Below are 16,672 nucleotides of genomic sequence, written 5' to 3'. Positions count from 1 at the left end.
GGGCCCGGGTTTGATCTCTGGTCAGGGAACTATGATCCTGCAAGCCGCGTGGCGTGGCCAGAAAATTAAAAAAAATTTTTTTTTTAAATTTAGTAACAGATGAATAGTGGATCCAGAAACGGTTTCTTTCCTTCTCTGCCCCATTTTCTTCTTTGCTTCTTAGCTGCTCCATACACAGACCCCCGGTACAAACTAACAGACGCGCAAGGCAACGCTCATGTTTAGCTCTCTGAGGAGTATGGAGTTTAACTATAATATAATGGGGCCCATTTAAGAAGCAAATGGGTCCGCACATATATCCACAGATGTGAGCACTGGGAGTTGCCTGCAGATCAGCTAGTCTAATACCAGATGAGAAAAGGAAGGGCCAAAAGAGCTGGCGGTCACCCCCAAGGCCAAAGAGTCAGCAGAAAACCTGGACTAAGAACCTGGGCTTCCTGTCTCCTGCTACCTCCAATACCCCACACACCTGGGGCCCTGAGGACCACCACTGCTCACAACACAGCTCTCCAAGAACTATCCTCAGAGACGGCTCGTGTGAGCCACACAAGGAAACCAGAAACCATTCATTCATTGCCACACGTTGTTTGTGAACCAAAATGGAGTAACCTGGTGTGACATTTGGTTTCCAACCCCTTTCATCTGTCTCCCCAAACATCTATCCCTTAAAACATAAAGATATGGTGCAACAAAAATGGGACACAGGAAGCCTACAACTGTTTTGAGCAAATGGCAGCACTGCTAAGTACAGGGCCTTCTGGGGTGACAACATTTGAAGGGGACCACATTCCTTTGAAGGGGAGTATGTTAGTTCTGGAGCATTTAATACAAAGGATTTCCCCTCAGTATTTATTTTACCCACAGTGCTTGGGAATTTCTTCATTTGAACAGGAATCAGTGGAAGCTGATTTAAAACCTAAATTGATTAGCAATAGCAAAAGAGAAATATGAGCTATTTCTAGCTCTGTAACTTGAATTTAATCCAAGTTAATCAAAACATGTGCCTAAGGAATTTTATGGTTGCTGCAATGAAATGTGGCTAAAGTTAAAGCGCCTGTAAATTCAGAGCCCTGTTTAAACACACGGAGACCCTGTAGCTCCACTCAAATGAATGGCTCCCTTAGAGTGAGTCAGTTAAGTAAGTCTCCATAAAGTTTAATTATTTGTTCCTGATAATGCTGGAACATAGGGCTGAAGGCCCTATGCGGGCGGGTAGGCAGGGAGGCAGCCAGCCCTGAGATGGGGAAAGGCTCCTTATTCATACCACGTGTTGCTTACTATCCCCATGACCCCTCTCTGTCCTCTCCCAGGGAGAACACTCTTTCTCTGTCTGCTGAGGTCTTTCATGTTTCCCCCAAATGCTCTATTTGGTCCCAGCCACTTAACGTAAGACACTTGCACTGGGCTCCTAAAGTTCAATACGAGTTCGTACTGAAACCACTCAAATACAACTGGCAAATGACTGAAAATGTTGGCCTGCAGCTATAAAGAGAGTCTGTAAAGCTAAGTTCTGTAAAAACTACTATAACATTTAAGATCCCTTTGTTTACATCTCCTACCAGCAAGCAGTTCTGCTTCACTAGCTGCTTTTGCTTTGGCTTTATGGATCAATCAGTGAGTTACTGGCTACTGGCTATCTACATGGAAGAGCAAAGGCAGGCAGGGAACAGTGAAACCAGGCTCTTGCAGAGATGATCTCAAAACACAAAACAAAACAAAAAACAAAAGACAAAACAAAACAAAACAAATCTCTTCTTACCTTTCACAGTGAATGTCTGACTAATACATTTCTTTTCCTTTAGTTTTTATATATACATACACACACAGAGATGAGTGTGTACACGCACATACACAGCATAAAATGGAATGTAAAAAATGTGTATTTAAATAATTATTCTGGGACATTTGTCCAGAGCTGCTCCGGTGGAAAAAGCTAGAAAACGGAATTAAACCCAGAAAAAACCCACCTTTTTATAATGGATCTTTTTGCCTTCCTTGATGTAAATTTGACAATTACAAATCAAATGCATTACCTCCACAATGATCAAAAGTACCAAGTTTCATTGAAACATTTTAGAAGAGTAATGACTCATATATCTAATAAAAGTACTCAGGAAATGTTTCTCAAATACAGAAAACAACGTACAACAATAACCACCCAGGAAATCCGTTACTTACATTAAATCCTTCATCGTTACCAACAAAAGCATATTTCAGGATTTCAAATTAGTCAGCATTAATTTTATGAAAATTATTGTAAACATGCAGAACTAAGGTCTACTAGTTAAAAGTGCTGCTCTCTCAAAGCTGTTAATAGAAAAGTTACCTTATAGCTGGTGCTGGTTCAGTTTATTTAATAGATTGGTAGTTTTCTCTGCGTACAGACATGCCATAAAAGCCTAACCTCACGATGAAGCTGTCAGGAGCAATGAGGATTACCCGTTTAAATGGCCAGTATAAAACACTGTCTCAGTAAGCAGTCCTTGCAATAATTCTCAAAACTACCAAAAAATTTTTAAAAACTTTCACAGTGGACAAAAAGAGGTTTACTTGACTCTTAGCAACAACATTTCAAATAAGATATTCATTTCTATTTAACTGCCCCTTACTTTAACTGAAATACTGTAATATAAACAGTGCAGTTCAATTTCAGAACTGCTCAGAAGATAGTAGCATATGTCAAGAGGTTTTTTTTTTAAAGATTACCTCAAAAGTGCAGAAAAGAACCCCCAAAGGGCCTCCACGTGCCATAAGGCACTGGCAGTGGGCAAGATTCTCCATCGTTCCTGCCGATGTGGAGGGAACGGACAAAGGGCAGTGCAAATCCCCCTGGTCTGTAAAGGTGGTCCCTCACCCACACCCACCCTCCCTCCTCTCACTTTAGCCACACTGCCCTTCCAGTAAAAAACAAAAGAGCCAGGACCTGAACGCAGGTCTGCAAAGCCTGTGCTCTGTCATGACTTTCCCAGCTTGCTGCCATATACTCTTCATGCATGAAACTGTTTTTTAAACTGACAGTGCCTTTGGGAGCAGGGAGGTCACCTAAGTCCCCAGGACCCTTTAACTGACTTTCCAAAAGGCTGGGTGTGGACAAGGTGCTTGATAAATACTTGCTGCCTGGCTACTCTAAAAGGAGCTTACCTGTATCATGTGCTGTTACTGGGAATGTAAATTATACGTTGGCAAGCTGGACTTGACCAAAGAACAAAGTGAACAGCTTCATACTAACAGGTGCCTACACCTCCAGTGCTGCCATGTGTTGCAATCTGGATGCAGAATGCAGGGACTGCAAAACCTTGGTTTGTCATGTAAGGTGCTGAGGTAAAATATGTCAAGAGGTAAAAAACAATAAAAAATAAAGAGCACGATGTCTTAGTGTTTCCGTTAGTCCAAATACGCTAGTTCTCTGAACAAATTTGGACAGATTTGCCCTATTATAATATTTAGCCAGCAGCCAGCTAATTTTCTGATTGTTTAAAAAGACAGAATGCTCAGAATCAGTGTTACAGGGTGAACTGCAGACTGTGTTAAATGTCACGTGAGACTGAGCAATGTGGAGTTCGAGGAGACGGAGGCCGCCTCCTGCAGGCATGCATGCGTGTGTGAGTGCTGAGAGCTGAGACACCAGGAGGGAAGCGCTGCCTCATGCAGGACAGAGAGCAGTTAGCGGAGGGAGGGAGGGCTGGGAGAAGCACAGAGCGCCAGGAGCACTGCCCCTCCTCCAGAGAGCAGAGCATTCAGAGTGTACTTAACCCTTCGGGCGCTCTCGTCCCTCGACCAGGAAAGTGTGGAGGGGAAGGAAGGCAGAGACGAAGAGGAGGTCACAAGCGCACTCCTCCCAATCTGGAAGGGGAAAAAGAAACACACTCGGGAAAACACAAAACAAACAAAAAACCCCACCTCCTACCCTGGCTTCGGCCCAGGTTTCCCAGAAAAGAATCCTAAAAAGCAACTCACTACACACATGAGATCAGTGCTGAAACTTCCACGCTAGCCAATGACAGATCGCTAGAGATGTTTAATCCCTTAGTGAAATGCCTCTCGGAAATTACTTGGAATTTATAAGGCTACTTTTCTATGAGGGAAAGACAATACCTAGCATAATTTGTCAAATTTGCCAATGTTTCTTTTTTTTTAATAGACAGCCTTAAACAAATATTTGTTTTTTAACCAGGACAGATGATATGAAATGAAAAACTATACAAATGATTTAAAGTTGGTATACGCTATCAATCTGCTCCTTAGTACAGATATAGAACTTTTACAATAAGACGTTCTTACATTTTAAATGTTTCTAAAATTAAAAAGTATACTGTGAAAACTAACAAAGTGGCTTTTTCTAAATTTTGTTTTCAGTTATACAAAAATAAGATTCTTAACTTAGTTCAATGGCATTCCCATTACACCCAATGTATCAAATCAATTGCTTTAGAATGTTCAGCCCAAACAACTTAAAAAGTTGAAGTAGTAGACTCCCAATTACAATATAACAACACTGTAATTTTATCACATTAAAGCTTGACAAAATTAAACTAGGGCTTAATTTCCTACACCATATCCTTTACTATCCTTTACTTTCTATTTACTCTGAGAATTTTTTGGAAATTCCTATAAGAGTGGACTGAAGAATAACTCTGACATTCAAAAAGATAAATATTACTCTTTGAGAAAACATCACACAGGTTCAAAATGCCTGCAACATTTTGTCAAAACATAGGTTTTTTAAAACAAATTAATCCCCAAGAAATATAATATTTGAAACCCTCACAACACAATAGTTATTCCACTGTAGAATAGGAGCATTAGTAGCCTGTTACAGAATACAATCTTTGGAATGTAACGCTTGTAAGGTCGATATAGAATTCTTACATCTCATTCGTATGAAGTGAAAAAGCAACACTTTCTCCACGCAGGGAGGAGGATGCAGCTAAGCAGGCACACTGACCACAGGTGCAGGGGCTGCGGAGGCCCAGAGGCTTCCAGACCTGGCCTGCATGCCCAGGCCACAGACACCACCCGCTCCACTGGGAGGAGCAGAGGAGGCGCCTTGAATTCTCAGGGCTCCTGTGCGTAAGGGGGCACATGCCCGTCTACCTCGAAGAAGACGGTACTTACTGCTGCCAGTAACCTTTATAATTTGCTTTTGTTTTTGGAAATAGGGAAGGAAGCTTGTTACCAAAAAAGTTCCAATAGTGGCTGGCGGGGAAAGTTATTATGGATACGGGGGAGAAAAAGGGGAGAGGGGCTGAGCAAGAGCCAGAATCCCCAGGGTCGTTGGAAAACTTTCGGCCAGTGGCCCTGAGTGCTTGTGGGAACACTGCAAGCACCTGTCGACATGTTAATACAGCAAACACAAGGACGACTCTTGTAGCCCAATTTGGCAAAGCAGAGACTGGGGATCTGCAGGTTCAGAAGAGGGAAGGCAGGAGTCAGGCTGGACAGAGAGTGAAAAGCAGAAGCGCCAGTGGTGTTACTTACGTGCGCGGGGAAAGGCTGGAGTCTCGTCCTGCTCTCTTCGGGGTGGTTCACTTCTCCCATTGGGAGATAGGGTTTCTGACCTGATCCCGTCTCGTACATGGACATGGGCCTACTGCCCCGGGCAGATGGACGTCTCTTTAAAGAAGAGTGGTTGGAAGTGTCTGTGTACTCAGAATCAGTTTGCACCTGATATATATTGGTTGTGGCCTGTTTCCTGAGGTTCGAATTTTCACTCTGGAGTGTTTGAAGCTGAAAGACATGTTTGGCAGTGGGACTGTGTTTTTCTATAGCAAGCAGAAAAAGCAAACACCAAGTAAACGCATACAACTACCAGCTTTAACAACAAGAACAGTTAACAGCTCGCTGGGTTGAAAGTCAAAGGCAACTACAAACCAAAACTCTTTCTTCTAGAATAAGTGAAATGCAATCAACTCACTTTGTCACTTAAGCAAATTAAATAGCTAATTTCTGAATGTGAAAAGGTTGCAGTTTGGACTTTTTAAAAGCGAACTGTCTAACCACGTAAAAATTGGTCACGGTGGGCCTGGGAAACGTTTGCAGGCAAGCTGCACTCTGGATTATTCTAAGGCTGTTTCAAGCAAGAGCTTGAGATCATTAAGACATCACTTAGGTAACTTGCTTTTCAAATGAGCCCTGAGCAATTTGCAAATGCCAAAAATGTCAGCAGACACCATGGAAGCAGCACAAAGATAACTAGAGTTGCTTTGCAAAGCAAGAAAGACAGTGAAATTCAGCTTACGAAAAATCAGATGAGCTACTGCTTCCCAAAAAGCCAACAAGAAAAAATAAGATCAACAAGTTTTTATTACATAATACTCTTTAAAATTCCAAACAATTTAGCACTTTTTTAAAAAGAGAGGGAACCAGATCTTGGTTAAGTTTGCTATATTAACATATCACGAAGAAAACCGGAGACCTATTGAACTATCAACATCTTCATCTGAACGCTCCACGTAGCGCGCGCTGCCCTCTGGTGATCGGTCATCTTTCAGCCAGGGCCGGAATACCTGGCCTCTCTCTCCTTTGGCTCTGCCGCCCAAAAATGCGACCGTCGTGGTGTCAGCTTTAGACACTCTAATCTGCCTGGCACCACCCCGTTTTAGTTAGAGGCTGTCACTTGGAGACCCTGAACGCTCCTTCCATTCCTTACATGCAGGCTGCTTCATGGCGCTGGATGAATTAGAGTTAAGGGATCAGCAAGGAACCGAGTTACTCTTTAGCATCTGGCATTTTAAACACAATTAACTGAGTCCAGGCTGCACAACGTCCTTCCCCTTTGGTGCTCCTCCATCTTCCAGGACATTTTATAAGCTGGGTGTGGTGTGAGTTCAGCTGTCTACTCTTTGACAGAGATTGTAAAATGGGACCAAATTCCCCACCAGGGCCAAGGCTTAAGTCCACAAGCAACTGTGTTTGCACCAGGAGATCATTACTTTTTCAATAGCAAGCCCATTCAGTGTTAGGAGTTACTTTCAATTTCTATTTAAGAAAGCACCGATCTGTGAAAAATATACCAATAGTGGCTGCTCCTCTTCATTAATTAGCATCTTTTCCAAGCAACTGTTAAATGTGAAAGATCAGACACAAATCATGCTACTTCGTCAACTATATATATATTAAAAAACTTTACCTAACTTTGAAATAAAATCAATGCATCTTCGCTAAATAAACAAATTCCACATACTTTATACTAGTAGTGCCAAACTTTTGTGAAAGTCTGATTTACTGTCTTTGCAACAGAAATACTCTCATTCTCAGTTTTCTCAAAGCGTGATCCCTAAGAAAGGATAGATTGCTTCTACACCAGAAAGGCTTTCAGGGCATAACTTATATCTGCAACTCCCTTTCCAAAGAAAGAACAGCTGCAAAGTGACAAGCAGCTACTGAAAATTCCTACATTCTAGGAAACAGACAGGCATAAAGTGCCTGTCAAAACTACTTATTAGGGAACCCGTGTTCTACAATGAAATGGTCAAGGTCCAACCAGTGAGGAGCATAACTGACACATGGTCCTCAGTGTAGGACTGGGGGATCTGGTCACATGCTCGTGTGTCTATGTGAAAACCTCTTAGAGTATTTTAGACAAGGTCTTGAAATCTTAAACTTTATCTTCACACTTTTCTCTAAAACATCCAGCCTGGATTTTGCTTTAATGTGCTTTGATGACCACTAGTTCCTGGTCTCAATTTTTTTAAATTTTAGTACTCTGTACTTAGCGAGATATCCTCAGATAAATCTGAATGGTGCTTATCTTAATAAGAACCAGACTACACTTATTTTGTCTGGAAGGAGTATAACAGGACATGAAAAGTTATAGATAATAGGTTCATAAATCAAAAGCATTTCTAAGAATTGAGGAGATAATCTATGAACAATGGCAAATAATTCCACTCTGCATTTCTTAAAGAAGCTTGAGACATTTGCTTTCAGAGATTCGAGGTTATCTCTGGCGATTTCTACAAATACTAAAAGGAGAATAATAAGAATAAAAATGGTGATGCTTAACAGACTGATTTGCAGTGGCAAAGTCAGCATGTTTCAGAAAAAGTCACCTCAAAAAAATGTATTAGTTCAATTAATGAGACAAACTGTAATTCATTAAACAAAAGATATTTCAGAAAAGACAGAAAAAGTGCAAGCCCCGTATGCTATGGCAAAAAGGCACTTTGTCTGTCTTGTTCATGGCTGCACACCAGCCGGTGACAGGGCCAGGGTGGCACAGGACAAGTGTTTGATTAAAATCTGATCGATCTTCAGGCATTCTTGTCCCCTTCTATTATAGGTATTGAGGCCATCTATCTCAAAACGTCTCCAAAAATGATCTAGAACTCAAAAGAATCCTGGACCAAGCCGCAGGCAAGGGTGCACTGCAGTGTTCTTCCCTGACAAGCAGAGGGGCACAGACCTCTTCTTAGATCTTCAGCCTTCCTTTAGGAAGCACCACTGAAAAGGGCCCAGCCACAAATGAGGTGCACCATGTCCTCTGTTCTTGATAATGATTCTGAAGCATCACTCTTCAAATGATAGTAGGAAGACACAGATATATACTTTGTTTTGTTTCTGTTTAAGGAAGTGTACAGAATCTCATTTTGTAGAGCACTGAATGATGGGAGCAGTACCTACAAAGTCTCGGGCAGAATTCTGAATCTTCCCACTTCTTTTTCTTAGCATTCTTATAAAGAGTTATATACGTAATCCCCTCTGAAGCATATTCCTTGCTACTATTAGCCATACTTTTTTTACAGATAGAGATTAATATATTTATATATTTCTAACTCTCTCAAAAGGTGGCAAACAAGGAAATGCCGAGCAAATGGGATTGTTTCTTACCAGCGTACGGTTCTCGCTGGTGCAAACACAATGTTTTCTTACATTTACTGAGTACCTATTCTGTGGCTCTGAGGACATCATAAATTAGTGGTAATTACTGGTGAAAAAAAAGCAGGGCTGTGGGACTGGGCTGCCAGGGCAGGGGTGGGTAATATCTTAGACTACAGTGAACAGGGACAGTACCCCTTGTGTGGCATGGGGTTTGGAATGTGGATAAACACATACACCTGTCCTGGGCTTTCGTCTGCCCTGTCTTCATGGCGTGCTTATTCTTTAGAATAAGCAATAAATTGGAAGAATCACATCCATGGAGTGGTGTCTAGCTTCCCAGGAAGCACAGGATAGTGCAAGGGTTTCTACAACTGACACAAACACTTAATAGGCTGTAATGTTTTCCTACCTGGGAAACTTACACTGGATTTATTTCTAATCAAAGCTACTTCATTTAAAATATCCAAAATACATACTGCTTCCAAAAAGACAGCTTGGCCCAAAGATTTTTAGATCTGTGTTTCTTCCCTCTGACCACAAGCATCATGCCTGGGATTCTTCCTTATACTATGGGGTTAAAGAGCAACCGTCCTGGCATTTATTGACATGTTACCTTTTTCTGCATAATTCTCAGCTCGTCACTCAAGTTGTTATTCACCTTCATTAGCTGTTGTATCTTGGCCTCAGAAGCCACTAGAGCGTTTTTGACCTCCATAAATTCCTGCACAGTGACTGGTCCATCTGATAAATCTGAATCTAGGCTCTAAAAATAAATTGGGGAAAATGTTCACAATCTGAGACAATGATAACATTCAAGACTAACTGCTAAAGAATTTCAAATTCTGACCATGCCAGCTGGATCGCAAAGTTAATCAAACCAAATCAAAGCTTCTAAGCGTAATGCAAAAATAAAACATAAAGGTAGGGCTACGAAAGTATTTGAAAAATTTTCAAGTCAATATTTTCTAATAGATCAGACAGTGGGGCTACAAATCCTTTCTGACAATGACTATGCACATCTGTCTTGTCTGCCTTTCTCTTGCTCATTCATTTTTTTTATTCATTATTTCATTAATTCACTCATTCCAACTTTTCTGATGCTTTTTTACTAAGCATCAGGCAGTGTTCTAGGAGCTTGGGATACATAAGAAAAGAAAATAGACAAAGATTCCTGCTTCCATGGTGTTTACATCCCAACAGAGTGAGAAAGGGAAAAAATAAAAAACTATATAGTACGGTGAAAGGTGATAAGTGAGATGGAAAATAAATAGAATAGATCAGAGTGAGGGGCTGGGGAGCTGAAGCTGGGGTGAAGGCGGGTGCATTTTAACCTGAGACGTGGGTAGGTGGGACATGAGCAACAGCCTGCAGGAGGGGAGGTCATTAGTCAGATGGCTGTCTGGAGGAAGGGTGTTACAGCCAGTGGCAGGGCTCAGCTGGAGGGAATGGGTGTGCAAGGCGGAGAGGAGGCGGAGGCCGGCCAGTCTAGGGACCCCGTCGTGTAGGGTCCTGTCATGACCCAGCTTTCACTCGAGTGAACCCAGCGCTTCTGTGGAGAGCGGGCAGAGATGTTTCAGATGGAACAGGTGACTCCTGGTATCCCCTCCACATTCCCTGCATCTGCCAGTGGCGCCACTGGTTCTCACAGCTGTGTAAGCTGTAAAACTCTGGACAGAACTCCAGTAAGTCTACCTTCCCACTTCAAATATCCAACTTATTGCCAAGCCCTGCCTTTTTTATCTTCCTCCTGTTCATCCATTCTCCAATGTTCGCTGGGCTCCTCTGTGGGCCAGGTCTGGGACACTCAGCAGTGGGTAGACCAGCCAGGCCCCTGCTGCCCTGTCCTCGGGCTCACACTTTGCTACAGTAACTGTTCTTCCATCCAGACCCTCCCAGCCAAGGCCCTGAGGTAAACCTGTGTCACCTCTTGTTTGGACCTCATCAGCACCTCCTACTTGGGTTCCCTTCCTCCACTCCCTGGTCCACCGGAACAGTCCTCCCAAAACAGAGGACCCAACATGGCTGACATCGCCCTCCTGCCCTGCCTAAAAGCTTCCTGGGCTCTGCACTGTTGGCCAAGGTCCAGGCTCTTCGGTCTGGCATCACGCTCCTGCATATGGTGTGACCCCTGCCCTCTGCTGCAGCTCTGACTCCCACTCCTTTCAGGCTGACTCCACACATGACCAGATTCCCTTACCCCCCCACGCCGCTGTCTCACTTCCTCTCTGTCTAGCCCACCCTCCCCAGCCTCTCCATACGCCCACATCCCAGGCATTCTTTTTTTTTTTCCCCAGGCATTCTTCAAGGCACACGTTAAAGCCTCCCCTGATACTCCTCCTCAGTGACAAGTTGTGTCTCTGTTGACCACCCCACCCCCCTCTTGTGTCTGTGTTTATGACCCTTGTACTGCAGTTCTCTCTCCTCCTGGGCAGGCGGTGACGGCCTCGTAGAGGAGAGGGACTAGGCCTCACTCAGGATAATATTATCCAGGGAAGTGTGGATAACTACCCAACGAAAGTAAACATTCGTTGAAAGAATAAAACCCACCAGTCCTTCCTCACAGGTTTTATAAAGTCAAAACTGCAGAAGGGCTGTGAGTCAACAACTGACTCAGGGACAACAGACCCCCTATTTTAAAACTATTTACCTCATTGACCTTTGCTTGGCCCAAGCTAGTAGAAAACCTAACTCTACTTCCAGAGCACTTTTCACAAGCCTAGCCCTCAAGTGATTTACAAAGCAGGCAAATTTTCAGGGGGAAAGATCTGAAAAGAAAACACAGTCTCTTTCTGTGTGCGGTGTGCCACCTCACCTTCTGCCTGTGTGCCTTGCTCGCAGTGGCGTCCAGATCCGTGTCTTCATCTGATGCCACACTGTCATAGTCCGGCTGGTCATTGTCCTGACTCTCACCACTGTGCTGGTTACTAATTGTTTTCAGTATGAGCTCCACATTGTCTATCAATAGAAGCAAAAAACTTTACTTCAGGCTTGCAAAAAACTTTTTTCCTAAAAAACTAGCCATTTAAAAGACTGGAAGAAAATGACAGAAATAGCAAGGTTATATGCACACCAAAAAGGGATAACAGCAAGTTATCAACTGGACAGAGAGTCTACTAAAAACTGCAGAGACAGATTTAAGCATTCCTCTGAGCGACCTGCCAAATGTGGGCAAATTAATTAGATGGTTTAGGAAAAAGCTGCTCAGATAAGGGGATAGGTTCCCAAATTTGTAATCATTCAAGGAAACAGGGTGTAGCTCGAAATCATGAAAATAAAGCTGTAACTAATGTAAGATTAACTGCAATTCAGTTATAATTGTACCTTGTTTACAAGGTAATGTCAAGTCAAAACAGAAAGGAAATTGTTAAAGTGGAGCCTAGAAACTAGGTGATCAAAGAGTAGGCACATCGGCCTTTCGTTAGCTGAATGCCAGTGAGAGAGAGAGAAAGAGGAGAATGATCCATTGGACACACATGGGCACACCAGGAAGGTATGGTCTATAGGGAAGCAGGGATGACTCCATTGGCTCCAAGACATTTTGAATGAAAGATTTCACAAATTATCCAAGTCTCTCCACTTTCTTTCAGGCAACTCAAGCAAACCTCTAATTTCCAATATTGTTTCTGGATATTTCGATGGATAATATCTTGGTGATAAATTATGTTTACTTAAAAGGAATTTTAATTTTTAAAATTAATATTTAAAATATACATGCCGGGGCTTCCCTGGTGGTGCAGTGGTTAAGAATCCGCCTGCCAATGCAGGGGACACGGGTTTGAGCCCTGCTCCAGGAAGATCCCACAAGCCTCGGAGCAACTAAGCCTGTGCACCACAACTACTGAGCCTGTGCTCTAGATCCCGCGAGCCACAACTACTGAAGCCCACATGCCACAACTACTGAGCCCGTGCACCTAGAGTCTGTGCTCCACAACAAGAGAAGCCACTGCAATAAGAAGCCCGCGCACCCCAACGAAGAGCAGCCCCTGCTCGCTGCAACCAGAGAAAGACTGTGCACGGCAACGAAGACCCAACACAGCCAAAAATAATTAAACAAAATAAATTAATTAAAAAATATATATATATATACGTGCCATCAGATTATAGAAGTGATAAAGATTCAATATAGAAAAATTGAAACTGATAGAGTAATCATTCATAGCTATTGATACATGTGGTTCTATTTCCTTCCAGTCTTTTTCCTAAGCATATACACATACATACAGTCAATTTCATTATTTGTAGCAGTTACGTTCTATAAAGTTGCTGTGAAGAACGAATTAGCAAATACTAAACCATTGTTCTGACTGGAAACACAGTGTTAGTTTCCTGCAAACCTCTGATCACATTTTTGTCAACTGATAAATATATAACCTCGTTTTACATGTGATTCTCTTTAAAGACATCTTTAATATATGTTGTTGATCCATTAACATTGAACTCATGGCCAACAGCACTATAACTCACGCCTGAACGAAGCTAGTCTAACACATGTATTTTCTCCACAAGGCACAACGCGACCTTCTTGCAGCTAGGAATCCTACACAGCTCTTCAGCACTCTACTTGGGGACCACTTCAAATAGGGAAATCACCAACAAAAAGGATAAAAATGTGAAAACTGTGGCACTAAATAAATCTCCAAAAGGACACCTGTTTACAGTATAAGAGTTGCAATAAGGCAGAGCATGGCCTTGTTCAATCTCAGCTGGGAACGTGCATTTTGGGTGACTCAAATTTCTCAGCATGTTGCATACAGCCACAAATTACCATCAATGTGCTGTCAGTATGATTTTGAGGCAACAAATTTTAATGAATAGGTGAATTGGCAAATACGAGATCCGTGAGTAATGGGGATTAGTGGTATATTTATATTTACATGTGATATATTCACTTGTACATATGTATATATATAAATGTTTTCCTTACAAAATTTGGATTATACTAAAGCTTTTAAAAAAAATTAATTTATTACTTTATGTCATTACATAGTCTCTGAAAAAAAGTGTGCACTATTCAAATATGTAACTAATAATTGCTCTATTATTGCTTATTTGTTTCTAATGTTTCCAGTGCTATATACAACATACATGTAACATCTCTATTTCCTCTCAATTAACACCTAGAAATGGAAACACCAAATCAAAGAATTTGTACATTTTGAGACTTTAAAGGACCCTTATCACTGCACCTTCACCAAAATTTAATAAAGTTTCTTAGAACTTGTTTATGTCTCGTTGAATAAGTAAAATCAAGAAGAACAAATCGCTGTCAGTTAACGATTACTATCTCTGGGGAATGTGATGCTGACTGAAAACTGAATCTTTACGGTATGTATTTTTCCTGTTTACATGTTTTTCAATTTAAAAATGTATTATTTCTACAATTAGAAAAAAACAAAAAAGATACAGCATCAGTGCTGGGGAGGAAGTATGTTCCCAAGCATGAAGACAGGACCCTGAGCTACTGAACAAGACTCAAAGGGCACCTCGGAAATAGGTGCTTGGTGCTCTCTTCACAATTTTAAACCCCAATAACTCTTGCTGTAGACATCTAAAGTTTATAGCGACAAATTCTAATTATGGAGAACTCAGTCTTGTAGGTAAACAACAGCAGGTGAGCTGGAATTTCAGTCAAGAGGGTTTAGTTTCTTATGTCCTTTAACAAGATCTAAGTCAGACTTTTGAGTTAATTTCAGAATGCAACTTTTTAGGGAAGACAGGTGACCCAAGAGGTAAAAAATCATATATAAGATAAATTTGAATCACAGCTAATAACGCTGAAATATTTATAATTCACCAGGACTCAAAGAGAGAAACTTGTCGTCACAACGTAGCACCAATAAAACTTACAGGGCTTTAACTAAGCTGTGGTGTCAATGACTGCTTTAATTATTTTTTATAACTTTAACACTCGTGTGAAGTTTTAAGGCCAAAGAAGCAAACATTTAGAGGTCTGAAACAGTTACCTTTTGAACTAGAGAGAGGACTACCTTGCTGTCTCCTCTTGGCATCACTGAGAATGTCGATAACCAGAGTGGCAAACTCATGGGCGTTAAACCGGGCTAGTTTCTGTCTGCCCTGAGGGTGAGAAAATAATTGGAAATATTCCCAGATGTAAAAATACACACATATTCACATAAAACTAGTCAGACTACTGTTAAACTTCGGCAAAGACCTTCCAGCATGCTCAAAGTATCATCAATCACAGCCATAACTGAATCAAATTTAACATTTTCCTTGTGAACAGTTTAAAACCATTTACATAATAGAACAATATAACATTTAAGTTCTCACAATGCATATCTATTTTTGTGAACCAAAACAAAATGGCTCTCTTAATGCTTTCTTTCTAATATCAATTCAGTTCTGAAGTAGGCCTACTAATCAAAAATTAATTTGAAGGGACAAATTTTAAAATTTCAACATAAAGTTATAGTCTAGATGCTGGGACTCTATCATTATATATAACCAGTGATCAATGAAAATGAAAAGAGCTTCATAATTTACTCAGCTTCACTGCTCTTGGTGGATGGTTAGGCTTTTTTCAGTGCTCTGTTATTACACACAGTGCTTCGATGAAAATGTGCATAAAGCTTTGTATTTTTAGTTGATTAGAACATATTCCCAGATGAGGAATTCCTATGTGGAAGGATGCAGTTAATTTTGAGGCCTCTGAAACCAGTTAACAGATTGCTTTTCTGAGGTCTGCAGCAATTTAAACTCTTATCTGTAGCATGAGAAAGCCCATCTTGCCACATCCTTACCAGTCTGGAGTATCCTTTAGTATGTATTGATACTTTATTAAGTTGATTGATAAAACTTTCATTAATGCCTTCAGGTTGCTTTCTTTGATTACTAATGAGATTAAACATTTCTTCACATTTGAAAGCCATTTATTCTTTCTTTTTTTCTTTCTTTTTTTGCCCTTGCACTTGTGGAATCTTAGTTCCCCAACCAGGGATTGAACCCGTGCCATCAGCAGTGAAAGTGCGGAGTCCTAACCACTGGACCGTGAGGGAATTCCAGCCATTTATATTTCTTTTATGAATTGTTTTATATTCTTTCCCAGTCATCTATTAACTTCTATTGCTTTTCTTATCAACTTGTGAGGGTGTGTGTGTGTGTGTGTGTAAAGGATATTAACATTTTAATCAATCAAAAAATCTTACATACCTGTCCTGGGAAAATAAAATACCATGATATCAGCCATTTCCCAAATATCACTACTAGTGAGTTTTTGGACTTGGCCACTTGCCTGGTTCCGTGTCGATGAATACTCGGGATTGACTGGAAGGAAGGGGACGACGGTTGTCTCAGTCACCAGGGTGCTGTGATTTTGCGTGGCAAGCCAGACTAGCCAGAGGAAAGAGCCAGAGATAGAATCTCATCACCACGGGCGCCACTGCTCCTCTAAGAGCCGTGGCTCTCGCATTACTAGGTAGACTAGGGGCAGCACGCTCCGAAGCCAGCATACACAAGAGTCAATGTTGACACACGTGTTATCAGGACAGTAAAAATTGGGCAAAACACTGAGGCTGGCAGCTTGTTGCTGCCTACTGATAACAGAAGCTTAGTAGATAAAGCCACATGTTAAGTCACCTGCATCAGTCTCTCGCCTGTCAACTTCATCGTACACATCCATGGCAAGTTCTTCAAACAAATGATTACTTAGCTGAAAGTAAAAAAATATCAGGAACACAAGGGACAAGGATTAACACTAGGAAAATGAGTGGGAACTGCGACTTATTCACCCTTCTACCTCCAACGTCTTATCCAAAGCCAGTGCTTACTTAGTAAATGCCTGAAACCCTTGGTAGGATAAAGAAGCCAAAACACACCATTTCGAGAGGATAAA

At 41.4% G+C, this 16,672-nt stretch overlaps 1 protein-coding gene across 10 annotated transcripts in view; it reads right to left on the bottom strand.

Moving 5' to 3' along the window:
- GIT2 (GIT ArfGAP 2) overlaps window positions 1-16,672 on the bottom strand; it is a 46,671-nt gene that overhangs the window by 8,358 nt on the left and 21,641 nt on the right. For 4 of the 10 annotated variants that reach the window (XR_009521685.1, XM_060028205.1, XM_060028206.1 and 1 more), the window contains 7 exons: window positions 16,417-16,489; window positions 16,073-16,170; window positions 14,784-14,895; window positions 11,633-11,775; window positions 9,434-9,583; window positions 5,479-5,727; window positions 3,754-3,843 (listed from right to left, as the gene is read on the bottom strand). Coding sequence is in view for 9 of the 10 variants with exons in the window: in XM_060028205.1 (XP_059884188.1) it covers window positions 3,754-3,843; window positions 5,479-5,727; window positions 9,434-9,583; window positions 11,633-11,775; window positions 14,784-14,895; window positions 16,073-16,170; window positions 16,417-16,489 (915 nt within the window). In the remaining variant the exon portion in view is untranslated. Of the gene's footprint in view, window positions 1-3,753; window positions 3,844-5,478; window positions 5,728-5,747; window positions 7,060-9,433; window positions 9,584-11,632; window positions 11,776-14,783; window positions 14,896-16,072; window positions 16,171-16,416; window positions 16,490-16,672 lie in introns of those variants that run through there. The other 6 variants (XM_060028208.1, XM_060028209.1, XM_060028210.1 and 3 more) reach the window with 6 other exon arrangements.

Source organism: Delphinus delphis, chromosome 13, assembly GCF_949987515.2.
Source record: "Delphinus delphis chromosome 13, mDelDel1.2, whole genome shotgun sequence".
Taxonomy (NCBI): domain Eukaryota; kingdom Metazoa; phylum Chordata; class Mammalia; order Artiodactyla; family Delphinidae; genus Delphinus; species Delphinus delphis.
Note: the sequence above shows the minus strand (reverse complement) of the source record. Positions and strands in the feature narration are given on the sequence as shown.